Raw genomic sequence first — 14022 nt, forward strand, 5'->3', positions numbered from 1 at the left:
TGGGAGGGGGGCTCACCTTGACCTGGGTCAGATCTGTTACCGCGGCGCGCGTCGCCTCCAGACAGCCGCTCGAGTGCTGGCTCGACCTCCACGACGACGAGCACGCCCACGAGATGCTCAGCACTTCGTGTCGGATCAGGGAGAGGGAGGCTCACCTTGACCTGGGACGAAGCAACAACCTGCTCTCCTGTGTTGCACGGCGTTGTCCACGCGAGGGAGTCAGGCGGTGACAGAGGAGAAGGGACACGTTGCATGGGGAACCGTGCGACCGACAACCTGAATGTTCTCGTAGCGGCAGGGGTGGGGCAGAGGGGCATCACCATGGCTGCTGGATCGGGCGGCGGCAACCCTAGACGGAGAAGTGTTTGCTGGGATGCAAGCGCGAGGAAGTGCAGGGGACGCTGACATTAAGGGCCCACTTGTCATGGCCGGGGTGGGCATAACGAGGTGCGAGGAAGAGCCGCTTCGTCGATGGAAGGTGAGTGCCGGGATTGGAAAGGGATTGCGGGGGCAATGGAGTTGATTGCGGGGCGGCCGCGGACGTGGGAATGAGACCGTTGATGGCGGCGATGAAAGCGCGACCACCATCCGGGATCGGAGCGGAGGATGTCGGGGGTGGGAGGCAGAACCGTGCACTATACCGGTGTGGACGCCTACGCTCTGCTCTTAAGAAGTAGTAGAGATATGAGGATAGAAGGGGATGAGGCTGCGTCAGATGGCGGTGTGGGGGCGCGACATGCGGTTGCGTTCTGACGCTGCGTGAGCGCGACATGCGGGAAGGGCGAGCCCCACAAGGCAAGGCTGACGATGCATGCAGGGAGGGCGGAGCGGCATTGGGCATGCGCGGAGGCAACTTTCGTAGGGGAGGCGGGGGCACGAGAATGGTCTACACTATTGTATTAATAGTTAGTAGAGATTATTTTTATAATTATATGCCGCCTGCGCTGCTACACCGCCGGCTGCCCCCTCGTGCCTGTTTGTTTCGGCTTTTCGCAGCTTCTGGCCACCAAAAGCTGCTGCGAACTGCCAAACACTCAGCTTTTCAGCCAGCTTCTATAAAATTCGTTGGGGGTAAAAACCATTCAAAATCAACATAAACATATACTCGGTTGAGTCGTCGCAATAGTAGTAATCCGTCACTTTATACATCCTGAGCTTCATGGACAACTTTATCTTTCTCCGCACGTAATTTTAATGATACTTAGTTTCTCTACACAGATAAATTCTCTCTGCAGCTAAATTCTCGAAAAAGTTGGTAAGAAAAAAAGCCGAAACAGGCCTCGCGTGCTCGATTCCCATCTCCCCCTCCCTGCGCACAGCCGCACACCACCAACACCATTCACCAGACGCCGCCGCCGCCGCCGCCCCTCATCCCTGTCCCGTCCCGCGCGCGGCCGCCGCCCCTCATCCCTGTCCCGTCCCGCGCGCGGCCGCCGCATCCGTCCGGGCCTCCTCGTCTCCCCAGCCCCGCTGCCGCCGGTGAGCTACGCCTCCTCCTCGCTTTCTCCTCCATTTCCTTCCTTCCTGTGCTGTTTGGCGCCTCCTTCTCTCTTTATCGCTGGATTCGGCGCTGAAAATTCGATGGAGGGAAACGCCTTGGCTCTCGGGATGCCCGCGGATGCTACTTGTGCGTGCATGCGTTGCAACTCTGGCACCGATTCCGTTCCTTCCTTGCGGCGGCGGCGGAAAAACAGGAGCTTCTCCATCCTTCCCTTCGTTCGTGCTCTTCTTCTTGTTATTCCGTTTATCGGTCTGGCGCAGAAAGAAACAAGAGATGAGATCTAGTCTGCTACCGGAGTCCCCGTACGTACCCAGTGCTCCGCGGCTTCGGCAGGGGTGCTGCTGGCTGCAGACGCTGATCTGTATCCACCGGCCACCGCCGTTCGTGTTTCTCCATGTAAACGGTGGAGGATTTTGTGTCTGTTGGCTGCTGCTTCCAATGCGCTCCACGAGAGACGAGACCCTCTCTGCCAGTTCCCTTGTGTTTCAAAACATAGCTCGAGTTCAAATTGCTTATTTAGTTTCTTTTTTCTCTTCTTACTTATTGACAACTTGTTCACAGGGTTCATCAGCAGAAGCTGCTTGCTCCGCCGCCGCCCTCTTCCTCCTCTACTGGTACGCTCGCTCACTTGCATCGGTTTCTTCTCTTCCCACGCTTCTATTCAGAGCATAACAGTTGCTAATCCCCTTGTTGCGCTAGCTTAATCTTAGATTTTGCTTCGGGGTTCGGCTAAATTTCGTCGGATGGATATTGATGCCAGCGCCAGCGTCATGTGCCAGCTGCTGAGCCCCGAGGGAGACCCTCTAGGCTCTACGCTCACGAGGAAGACAGAAGAAGCAAAGCGACGTCCTCCTCCCCTGCTGCACAGAGTGGGCTGGGGCCACGGTTGCAGGCGCGAGAAGAAAGCAGTGTCCGTCAGTAGCAGCGGTGGAGGTGCTCCGCGGTCCTAGTTCAGTAGTTCTCCCCCTCCGGCGGTGGCAGCGGTCGGGTCTGCGTCGCGGCGGCGGAAAGCAGCCCCCCTGAGCCCGGAGCCGTCCTTCTGAAGCTCGGCGGCGGCGAGATCTGAGTTCGGTCGCGCGGAGAGGAGGTTTCGCTGTGCCGGCGTGGTGCTCCCGGAGCCGCGCGTGGAGGCGGCGCCTTTGCGCATTGCCGTTCCGTCCATCCCGTCCCTGCAAGCTCTAAGGCTTCCGAAGAATTGAAACCGGGTTCTTGGGGGCGCGACATGCGGTTGCGTTCTGACGCTACGTGAGCGCGACATGCGGGGAGGGCGAGCCCCACAAGGCAAGGCTGACGATGCATGCAGGGAGGGCGGGGCGACACTGGGCATGCGCGGAGGCAACTTTCGTAGGGGAGGCGGGGGCACGAGGATGGTCTACACATAGTCTTAATAGTTAGTAGAGATCTCTTTTTGTTGCTCACGTTTCTGGAGGCTATTCATTTTCCTTCGTTCACCACCATACCCAACCTCTTCTTCTCGATCCTTCTACCTCTCTCACATTCGGTGCTCAGGATGCCAGCCCTAGGGCTCGCCAACTTCATCTCCCTGCTCCAGCCGCTCCCTCCAGACTGCTCAACCGCTTGCTGGATTGCGCAAAGGTGTCAAAAGAGCTGCTGATAAATACAAGATGTCAGCTCAAAAGGCTAATGTCTCACCAGCCCCTAAGCAGTCCTGTCCCGCGCAGCATTCAGCACCTCCTTCTCCAGTTCAAGTTTTAGCTTCAGCAGCACCAGCGTCAGCAACAGCATCATCAGCAGCAGTGCAGCACCAGCTTCTCCAGTTCCTGCACACACAGCATCAGATTCTCCAGAAGCACCAGTTTCTGTTTGTCCTTCTGTTTTTTCTCTCCCAGCACCAGCTTGTACTGCTGTAGTTCCAGCACCACCACATTCTCCTCCTGCTCCTGTTACCTCAGCACCAGCTTCTCCCCTGCACCTTCTGCAGCAGCTCCAGATACTAAAGATGAACCAGTACGTTTTTTATCCGCAATGACAAAATATTAGTAACAATAATATTAACTTGGTAACAATTGTATTTTTCACTAGTTTTGCTTCTCTAAATATAATAATATGTCAGTAATTTTGGCTCAGTTCATTTTGGCAGTAGCAATTAATATTTTTAATATTTAATGTCAAACTTCAGTAACAATGTTTTTAAATCAGTAAAAGTTTCCCATTTTATTAGTTTTGTCTATTAATATCTCAGTAATATTTTTCATAGTTCACTTTGACAGTAATAATTAATGTTTTTTCTAGTGAGGTGCCATAGTGTGACAAATAAAAGCTAGAAATCAACATTCAGTAATTATCCATTAAACTCATTTTGATACAGTGTATTTTTCAGTAATTATTGTTTCTTTTTATGTTAACAGTTGCAAGATAAAACAGTTGAAGAAAGTACAGATGTTGTGACTGGAAACATATCTGGTTTTCCTGCCAGCCAATTTGATCATAGTGCATGGGCATACAAGGGTGCCATGGTCAGGAATATGCCAGATGACCCGTCCCAGTCACAACATCTCGTTCAAGAAGATTTAGTTGATGTATTTGACATTTTGGATGACCTGAAGAATGACCCTGTACAGCGTGATTTGTTGAAAGAAGTCGAGAAACACGATGTAAAGAATGTTTCTACATTTGGTTCTACTGAAAGGAGCATCCCCCTGTCCCAAGGTTTCACGATGCCCCGGTACGTGTGCCAGTAATAATCAGTAATTTTATTCTTTTAATATTGTATAATAGTATTCAGTAATAACCAATTCTATGTCAGCAGGTTGTACCTGATGACACTGACATTCAGTACACACCTCCTCAGCCACGAGCGACACGTTCTCAAGCTCAACCTCTGAAATCTTCGCTCCGTACCAATGAGACTAGGCAGATTAGGAAAGGCCAGAAGAAGCTCAAGAAGTCGCCTAAGAAAGTCTCCCAAGATGTTGAGCTTGATGACAATGGTTTCCCCATCATCGACTTTGCTGCTCTAGACCGTTTTGATCCTCCTCCACATCTTGCCGTGGATGTTGAGAGTTATGGTGGACCAGCTGCCTCAGGTTGATATGGTGGACTCGTGTCACTATTCAGACCTGAATGGCGTCGCAAAGTGGCTGCAAAGCAGGCAGCTTTGAGGATGGTGGCAGAAATTCTTGAGAAGAGGATTGCTCACCCACAGTAATATCTTGCAATCACGGTACATTTTTTTGAGCTTATACTTCCACCCACTCACATCCATTTTGTTTATGTCCATTCAAAACCAGGTTGACATACTTTACATATGTTGAAAAGTTCCTTCCTGAGGATGATCCAGAAGATGTGATTGCTTTGGAGTACAACCTAATTGGCAGTAAGCAGATTTATGAAGCATGTGCAGATGGCGAAATGAGAAGCAATGACCAAGTGTACTACTACACCATCTGCATAGCTAATGAAGACAAGCTCTTCAGGACCGAAGCTGCCGATTACAGAATTTTCCTTCCTACCAATCTGTCAGTAAGTAGTAGCATTTTTGATTTTTATAGTATGCAATATGCATTAGTTTTTTATACCTTTTTTTCTTTCTAAATTCTTCATTTATCAATATCTTTTCAGCACCAGCTACTATGTACAGTACAACAGGGCATGTCTTGCCCTTCTACTCATTGCCCTGCAGCCCTATATGGCCAGGCAGTAGGCACTTGAGGAGTTCTACCAACTCCATTGACTTTGCTAGAAAGAGACAAAGATAGGAGCTAAGCAATTACTCAACAATTCTTCCCCTAATTGTGATGCTCCTTCTTGATCTCCTCCACTCCCACCTTGTTCCTCAATTCCTGGAGCCAAAGACGCCCAAGGGGCTTGGTGAGAAGGTCACCGTCTCACCGAGCTGTCGAGCCGTCTCGACATACTCGATCTTGATCCGTGCTTCCTCAATGCAGCCCCTGATGAAATGGAACTTGGTGTCGATGTGCTTGCTGCAGTGGAGGATGGGGTTCTTTGCCAAAGAAATGGCAGACTTGTTGTCCACCAGCAGGACCGGCGCCCGGAGCTCTTCTCCGGTGAGCTCCTTGAGCAGTCGCGCCAGCCAAACTCTCTAGCAACAAGCTGTGGCGGTGGCAATATACTATGCCTCGTAGGTGGAGAGTGCCACCACCTTCTGCTTCTGGGATTACCATGAAATTGCGCACAATCTGAGGAAGAAGATGATGCTCGTCGTGCTGCGCCGCCCGTCGACATCTCCTGCCATCTCGCTGTCGCTGTACCCTGTCAGCTCCAGTCGTCCGCCTCCTCTCTTCGGATACACAAGCCCATGCTCGATCGTCCCTGCAATATAGCGGAGAAGGCGCTTGATCGCGGCGAGGTGGTCCTCCTGCGGATCCTCCATGAACCGGCTCAGATAGCCGATGGCATAGCCGATGTTCGACCGCGTGTGCGCTAGATAGAGCAAACCGTCAACGATGCTGCGGTAGCTCGTCGCGTTCACCCTTGGTGTCGGTCTGTCCTTTGACAGCTTGAGCTTCTCCTCCATTGGGGACAAGCACGACTTGCAGCCGCCCATCCCGCTGCGCTCTAGCAGTTTCACGACGTAGGCACTCTGCCGCAGGGTGATGGAGCGCGCCGTCTGCTCCACCTCGATACCAAGGTAGTAGCTGAGCAATCCTAGATCACTCATCTTGAACAACGCCGTCATCTCCCTCTTGAATTCGTCGATGAGCCGCTGCCTGGAGCCGGTGATGATCAAATCATCGACATACACGCCAACAATCAGGTTCCCCTACTTCGTCTTCCTGATGTAGAGCGTGTGCTCCGTCGCGCACTTAGAGAAGCCGAGGGACACCAGGCTCTCGGCGAGCTTGGTGTTCCAGGCGCGCGGTGCTTGCCGTAGGCCGTAGAGCGCCTTCCGCAGGCGGAGCACCTTATGCTCCTCGCCGGCGACGATGAATCCCGACGGCTGCTGCACGTAGACCTCCTCCTTGAGATCCCTGTTCAGGAATGCGGACTTTACATCCATTTGATGCACTTCCCACTCCTCGGTGGCCGCCAGTGCTAGCAGGAGGCGCACAGACTCCATGCGCGCCACCAGAGCAAAGACCTCCTCGAAGTCGACTCCTTTCTACACGTAGCCTTTCGTCACCAGCAAGCAAAGCACCATGCGAAGAAGCCATTGGGCCCCATAACCCCTGCAACACCGAGCGGAAACCAATATTTCCTTCTGTTGGTTGACGATTATAGTCGATACATGTGGATTGCTCTCCTTCCCTCAAAGGACAGAGCAGCGACTGCAACTAAGAGGATACAGGCAGCTGCAGAAAGAAAGAGTGGTGAAAAACTAGGAGCTTTGCACACTGACAGAGGAGGGGAATTCACAGCTGGAGAATTCACTGATTATTTTGAAGAGCTTGGTGTGCAACGGCAGATCACTGCACCTTACTGTCCCCAGCAGAATGGTGTAGTTGAGCGCCGAAATCAGTCTGTTGTGGCCACAGCTCGCTGCATGCTCAAGGCCAAATCTCTACCAGGAATGTTTTGGGGGGAGGCAGTGAATGCAGCGGTGTACCTCCTGAATCGGTCCACATCCAAAAGCACTGGAGGCAAGACCCCATATCTGCTTTGGGCCAGAAGCCCTCCACTAGTACATCATCTGCGCACCTTTGGCTGTCTGGCACATGTCAAGGTCACAACACCAAATCTCAGGAAACTAAATGACAGGAGCAGACCCATGATCTTTGTGGGATATGAACCAGGATCAATGGCGTACAGAGTGTATGATCCTTCTCACAATCTAATACATATAAGTCGTGATGTTATTTTTGATGAAGGTACATAATGGAAATGGGGAGAAGAGCAGGCCATGAATGATGATTTCTATATAGAGTTCATGGAATCAGGAGGGGTTGGGACACAGCAGCAGATGGATGCTCCACTGTCTGGTCCAACGGCAAGTCCGCAGTGCAGAGGAGGCACTGGAACATTCCCTGCAGCATCACCACCTGCACACCATCAGAATTCAGGAAGTCCTTCACATTCAGCTCCACCGGGTGGAACTCACGGGATGTCTGGTTCAGGGTCAGGTAACTCAGTCTCATCACCAGCATCGCCGGAACGATTCACATCCCCATCACCGCCACAAATTGCAGAAGAGGACCTCGACACAGACCATGGTTCAGAGGTACCACTTCGGTTTCGCCGTCTAACCAATATACTTGGGCCTACCGAAGTACCAGGTCTGGTAGAAAGGGAGCTCCATGAAGAACTCTTATTAGTTGAGAATGAAGAACCTGCAAGCTTTGTGCAAGCTGAGAAAGAGGAGGCTTGGAGACGAGCCATGCTGGAAGAGATCACATCTATTTAAGAAAATGAAACCTGGAAGTTGGTTGATCCCCCTGTTGGATATCAGCCAATTGGATTAAAATGGGTTTTTAAACTCAAGAAAGATGCTGCTGGAAGAATAGTGAAGCACAAGGCTAGATTAGTAGCAAAGCGCTATGTAGCTGGAATTGATTTCGATAAAGTCTTTGCACCAGTGGCTCATCTGGATTCAGTTCGTTTTTTTACTTGCACTTGCTGCACAGGAAGGTTGGAAGGCACATCATATGGATGTAAAATCAGCATTCTTGAATGGAATTCCACATGAAGAGGTCTATGTAGTGCAGCCACTAGGTTTTATTGTAGATGGCCAGGAGCACAAAGTTTATAGATTAAGGAAGGCTCTGCATGGGCTTCGCCAAGCGCCAAGAGCATGGAATAAAAAGCTTGATGCAACACTGAAGCAGCTGGGGTTCAGCCAGAGTCCATTGGAACATGGACTGTACACTAAAGGAACTGGTCAAGCACGAGTTCTAGTTGGAGTGTATGTGGATGACCTGATCATTGTTGGAGGAAACAAAGAAGTGATCAGTAACTTCAAGAATCAGATTTCATGGAAACGTTTGTGGAAATCCTGGGCTCCCCCAAAATGCAAGTTCTTTCTCTGGCTGGCGATAAGGAATAAGTGTTGGACTGCTGATAGATTAAGGAGGAGAGGGCTGCAACACCCGGTTGTTTGTGTTCTTTGTGACCAAGAGCAGGAAACAGTGCAACATCTTCTGTGTACTTGCAGTTTTGCCAGGCAATTTTGACATGCTATTCTTGTTCCCTTGTGTCTTGGGGATCTCATTCCTGCTGTTCATGAAATCTCATTTGCTGATTGGTGGAGGAAGGTGCTTAAGAAGGTGCCCAAAAACAGAAAGAAAGGCTTCAACAGTCTCATTATCTTGGGGTCTTGGTGCCTATGGCTGACTAGGAACAAAGCTGTTTTTGATGGTGTAAACCCTTCCCTGTGTTTTGTTAAAAGCTTATTTCTGAATGAGTTAAGTTGTTGGGAGAGGGCTGGGGCTAAACAGCTAGCAAGTTTTGGTCTTCCTGCTATTATGAGTAGGGTCTAGATTGTGGTCAAATGTTCTGTTTGCCCTACGGGCATTGTACTTTGGTCCTCTTGGACCTTTTTCCTCTCTTAATATAATGACGTGCAGTCCTCCTGCGCGTTCGAGAAAAAAAAACTTCAAGAATCAGATGAAGGACCAGTTCAGGATGAGCGATCTTGGATTACTGAGTTTCTATCTGGGAATAGAAGTTCACCAGGCCTAGGGAACTATAAGTCTGAGCCAAGCTGCATTTGCATCACAGATTGTTGAGAAAGCTGGGCTGGTGGGGTGTAACCCATGTGCTACACCCATGGAGCCTAGGCTTAAGCTGAGCTGAAATAGCACAGAACCACTGGTAGATGAAACTGCCTATAGGAGTCTTGTGGGGAGTCTGAGGTATTTCGTAAACACAAGGCCAGATCTTGGTTTTTGAGTTGGATATGTGAGTCGCTTCCTTGAAAGGCCTACTGAGGAACAACTGTTGGCAGTGAAACGGATCATCAGATATGTAGCAGGAACACTACACCATGGGTGTCAGTATGGAAGGGAGAGCAACTGGAAACTGTTGTATGGGTTCAGTGATAGTGATCTGGCCAATGGCGTCGATGATAGAAAGAGCACCGCTGGAGCAATGTTCTTTCTTGGTCAGAGTCCAATCAGCTGGATATCTCAGAAGCAGAGAGTTGTAGCTCTTTCCTCCTGCGAGAACGAATATATAGTGGCAGCCACAGCCGCTTGCCAGAGCATCTGACTGAAACGGCTGCTGAGTGATCTCAGAAATGCAGCAGCTGAAACTATTGATCTTAAGGTGGATAATAAGTCTACATTGGCCCTCATCAAAAACCCTGTCTTTCATGATAGAAGCAAGCATATTCAGACAAGGTACCACTTCATTAGAAAAGCTGCAGAGAATGGTGATGTCAAACTAGATTACATCTGCACAGGAGGGCAACTCGCGGATGTTCTGACGAAACCATTTCCACGTGATCGTTTTCAGATGGTGCGAACACAAATTGGCATGAGTGATTTTGGAGCATAAGCTTAGGGGTAGAATTGTTAGCAATTAACCTTGTGCTCCTTCAGTCTTTCTGTCAGGGCCTAAGGAGGCCCACGGAGGGGCTGCTGGCAGTAGCAGCAGCCATGGGCCCTCCAAGGGGGATTAGATAAGGATAGTTAGAGATAAGATTAGAAGATTAGTTGAGATTATTTAGGAGATTAGTTGAGATTATCTAGGAAGGTTATCAGTTAGTAGTTTGTTGAGAGTTTTTAGGAGAGTTTTAAGGAGATAAGGATCTCTAGCTAGATAGGGGCAACCAACTGGCCTATTTATGTAATCAATGGATGAGAAATAAAGCAGACAAGAATTAGAAGGAAAAAAAACCCTTCTTGCTCGGCCGTGGGCAGAGGCCCCCGGCCAGCGCCCTGTGAACAGTAACCGCGAGTACTGTTCACGCATGAACAGTACCGCCCCACCTCCACCAGCAGCTCCAACCATCAAATTCCCTCTCCAATCCCTCACCGATCTAGCGACCATAACATTTGGTATCGGCTAGCTTGGGTTTTGATCTGATCCCATGGCTTCTACTGCCAATTTCGCGGCGTCATCCTGGCAACCGGCGTCCCCATCTCCATGGACTGTGCCGTATGTCACCTTCGTCACGCCGTCCTGGCAACCGACGTCCCCATCTCTATGGGCAGCGTCGTATGCCACCTTTGTCACGCCATCCTGGCAACCGGCGTCCCCATCTCTATGGGCAACATCGCCTGTCAATTTTATCACCACATCCTGGACGCCGGCGTGCCCATCTCCAGGGACAACGCCAAATTTTGTCACATCTTCGTTGACGACGTCTCCGTCCCCATGGGCGACCCCACTAGGGGCAGCCACAACTCAGCAATCACCAGCTCCATCAATGGGGGACTTGTGGACCAACATAAGGGCTGATCTCGCAAAGATGCAAGCCACACTCCAGAAGGTTGAGCAAGGGCTGCTGCAAATCAAGGTAGCAGTGCAACATGAGCACCACCACCTGGCGTTGTCCGCACGCCTCCAGACGTCGGCGGCTGTGGGCATACAAGCTGCTGCTCGTGGCTTCCTTGCACGACGGAGAGTGCGGGAGATGCGCCGGCAGATGCTCGAGGCGGCCTTGGTGACGGTTGACCTCGGCACACGGGGGCGCGACCTCGCCCTGTCGGACGGCCATCAGCAGTGGCACCGGGCCGCTATCTCCAAGTGCGAGCATGGTACATATCCCACGGGCGACAAACTTAAACTCTACGGTAGCGGCAGTAAGGAAGGCACTCCCCTCGTCATCGGCAAGGGCGCACTATTCAGCGCCACCACATTCCGCTACCGGCCGCCACGAGGGCGCCTCCGATGGTTATTGTTGCGACCTATTCCAGGTGCCCGTCCATATGCTCCCCTTTCGTCTAGATGGCGTCCATGGGATCCAGGTGGCTGCACACGTGCAAGTCCAATGCGCGGAGGGTGTCCGCCTTATCTTATGGGGTGAAAAAAATTTCAGATTCGGAATAATTAGATAAGTCGAGATGTAAAAGACTTATCTTCTAGGTGTCTGGTTTTGGGTCAAGTAGACTCGGTCTTTGAGCACCTGTCATGCTGCAGCTCGAGGACGAGCTGCTTGTCCAGAAGGGGTGTAGTGTCAGGGCCTAAGGAGGCCCACGGAGGGGCTGCAGTAGCAGCAGCCATGGGCCCTCCAAGGGGGATTAGATAAGGATAGTTAGAGATAAGATTAGAAGATTAGTTGAGATTATTTAGGAGATTAGTTGAGATTATCTAGGAAGGTTATCAGTTAGTAGTTTGTTGAGAGTTTTTAGGAGAGTTTTAAGGAGATAAGGATCTCTAGCTAGATAGGGGCAACCAACTGGCCTATTTATGTAATCAATGGATGAGAAATAAAGCAGACAAGAATTAAAAGGGAGAAACCCTCTTCTTGCTCGGCCGTGGGCAGAGGCCCCCGGCCGGTGTTCCTGTCCATCGATACCCCTCTCTAATCCCTCATCGATCTAGCGACCATAACACTTTCCATTCCTTGTTTTCAGTTCAGTTAGTGTGTCCAGTAATTAGAACGCAGGAACGCACGAGGCCACGACTTGTGTGGAAGTCGTGCCATAATGTGAGGCGAGATTCGCTCGTCGCGTCCGAGTCGCTGGGCATGAACGGGAGACACGTTCTACGGCCATGGGGATGGACGTGGTCATCGGTGGAACGTGAGAAGCGCTCATGCGCATGTATTTTCCTTTGCTATATATATGAAATAAAAAAGAAAACGCGGTGGTCGTTGTTGCCGCACCAAAACTTTCTCTGTGTCCACTTCGTGTTCCAGTTCGCTTGGGTGATCACCCAGGCCGTCGTCGGTGCAAGTCGCCGGAGCAACGCTGTTAGGCTTGAGCACGAACGCGGCGTGACCGACAAGCTCGGTGAGGTGGAGCACGATGAGCGAGACGGGACCTCAACGCCTCCAGTAGGTCGATCAGCGGCGCCGATGGGCATGCCGCCGGGGAGCGCCAGCCCTAGCATCATGGGCCCGATCATGTACTTGAACCCGATCTCGTCCGTCACCAGCGCCGCGATGACGACGACAAAGGAACCCTCCGACAACAGTGACCCCGTCGGCGGGCGCTTGTACGCGATGTACTGACCCGCCGCGCGCGCCGCGCGCGAAGCCCACGAAGAGCACGAACGCCACAAATGAGGCCAGGATCTGTGTCGTGAACGCCACCGACTTCGCCTCGCAGACCAGGATGACCCCCGCTCGGTGCACGCACGGAGGAACCATGAGGTGACGTCGGTGAGCGCGATGCGGCCGAGGTGGGTATTGAGGAGGTCAAGGTCGGAGAGCGCGTCAGCGATCACGGGGAACAACGACAAGGACAGCCGGACGACGAGTTCCGTGACGAGGGAGGAGCCATGCAGGTCCTCGTGTTGTCGTAGCACGTCACATCCAGCGGTTTCACTTTCACCGTCGGCTCCAGCCCACCCGACGACAGGTTCGCCACCGCCGCCATTGATGGTTTTGATGTTAGTTAGAATTAGATGGTAAGTATTGGGCACACTAGCTAGGCAGCGTCTTGGATCTTTCTTGGCGTTGCTCTGTTTGTGGTGGCTCTGCTCTTAGATGTGGATGTAGAGGGACAATAGAGCGCCACCCCCTCCAAAGCTCTTCATGAACAACAAGGCCTGTTCATGAGGAGGCTTCACGTCTCCTGTGCCTGAGAGGCCCGCCGGTTCAAGAAGAGGCACACAGCGACACAGTCGTCCACCGTGGACGTCGGGTACTTACGCTGCCACGTTTGGACCGCACGCTTCCCATCCCTGAAATAGGAGTTCTGAACAATTCATCTACTCTACTCTAGTACTAGCTTGATAGCTTATGTCTGACAGGAAATCAAATGGAAAAAACCCCTACGTGACAGCATAAAGATGGAGCGATTAACCAAATCTCTTCTCCTTTCCAACAAACACTGTCAGACTCCAACAAGGATTGCATTTACATCACACAAATATATAATGCTGCTGTTTCATCACACCACCACACCCATCTTGATCTACCATATCCTGAGGCACCTTCTTCCCACACACACCTCCTACCTACTCCCTACCCACACATGCCAAAAGTCCAATGCGCACTATCAAGTCCCATCTTGGACAGACATCATACACCTTAGAGAATAATAACATTAGTAGCCCTGCAAACCAGTTGGAAACAGCCATCAGCAATTCAGCACATGGTGATACGATCATAACGACAAAAGATGCAAACAAGTTATAGCTCAAACATCATGTAGCAATATTGAATACATGAACAATTACAACTGAATGGGGGCTAACACCAAAAATCCCCAAAAAAAGCAAAAGCAAAATTATATCACACGACTGAACTATGGTAGTGCAGTTAAGATCAAGGAGAGACAGAGAATGGTGAACTGTTTCAGAGCATAGCTGATGCTTCATGTTTCTTAGCTTCTTTTTCCTTGGTACCTTAAATAAGTCCTAGTAATTTGTAAATTAATGTAACTTTGCAACAACCTGAGTTACTAGCCTATGTTTCTATGTAATTCCTATCCACAACCGTATTAATATGAAGAAGTTCCCCTCCCATTTTACCCATTTAAAAATATGGTATG

At 50.8% G+C, this 14022-nt stretch overlaps 1 protein-coding gene across 1 annotated transcript in view; it reads left to right on the forward strand.

Moving 5' to 3' along the window:
- The first annotated feature begins 471 nt into the window (after positions 1-471).
- LOC103645104 (formin-like protein 16) overlaps positions 472-14022 on the forward strand; it is a 32030-nt gene continuing 18479 nt past the window's right edge. The window contains exons 1-6 of the mRNA XM_020542828.1: positions 472-478; positions 1261-1479; positions 2063-2115; positions 3871-4187; positions 4272-4666; positions 4753-4984. Coding sequence (XP_020398417.1) covers positions 472-478; positions 1261-1479; positions 2063-2115; positions 3871-4187; positions 4272-4347 — 672 coding nt within the window. The 3' untranslated portion in view covers positions 4348-4666; positions 4753-4984. The remainder of the gene's footprint in view (positions 479-1260; positions 1480-2062; positions 2116-3870; positions 4188-4271; positions 4667-4752; positions 4985-14022) is intronic.

The sequence above is a fragment of the Zea mays genome, chromosome 1 (genome assembly GCF_902167145.1).
Source record: "Zea mays cultivar B73 chromosome 1, Zm-B73-REFERENCE-NAM-5.0, whole genome shotgun sequence".
Classification (NCBI taxonomy): domain Eukaryota; kingdom Viridiplantae; phylum Streptophyta; class Magnoliopsida; order Poales; family Poaceae; genus Zea; species Zea mays.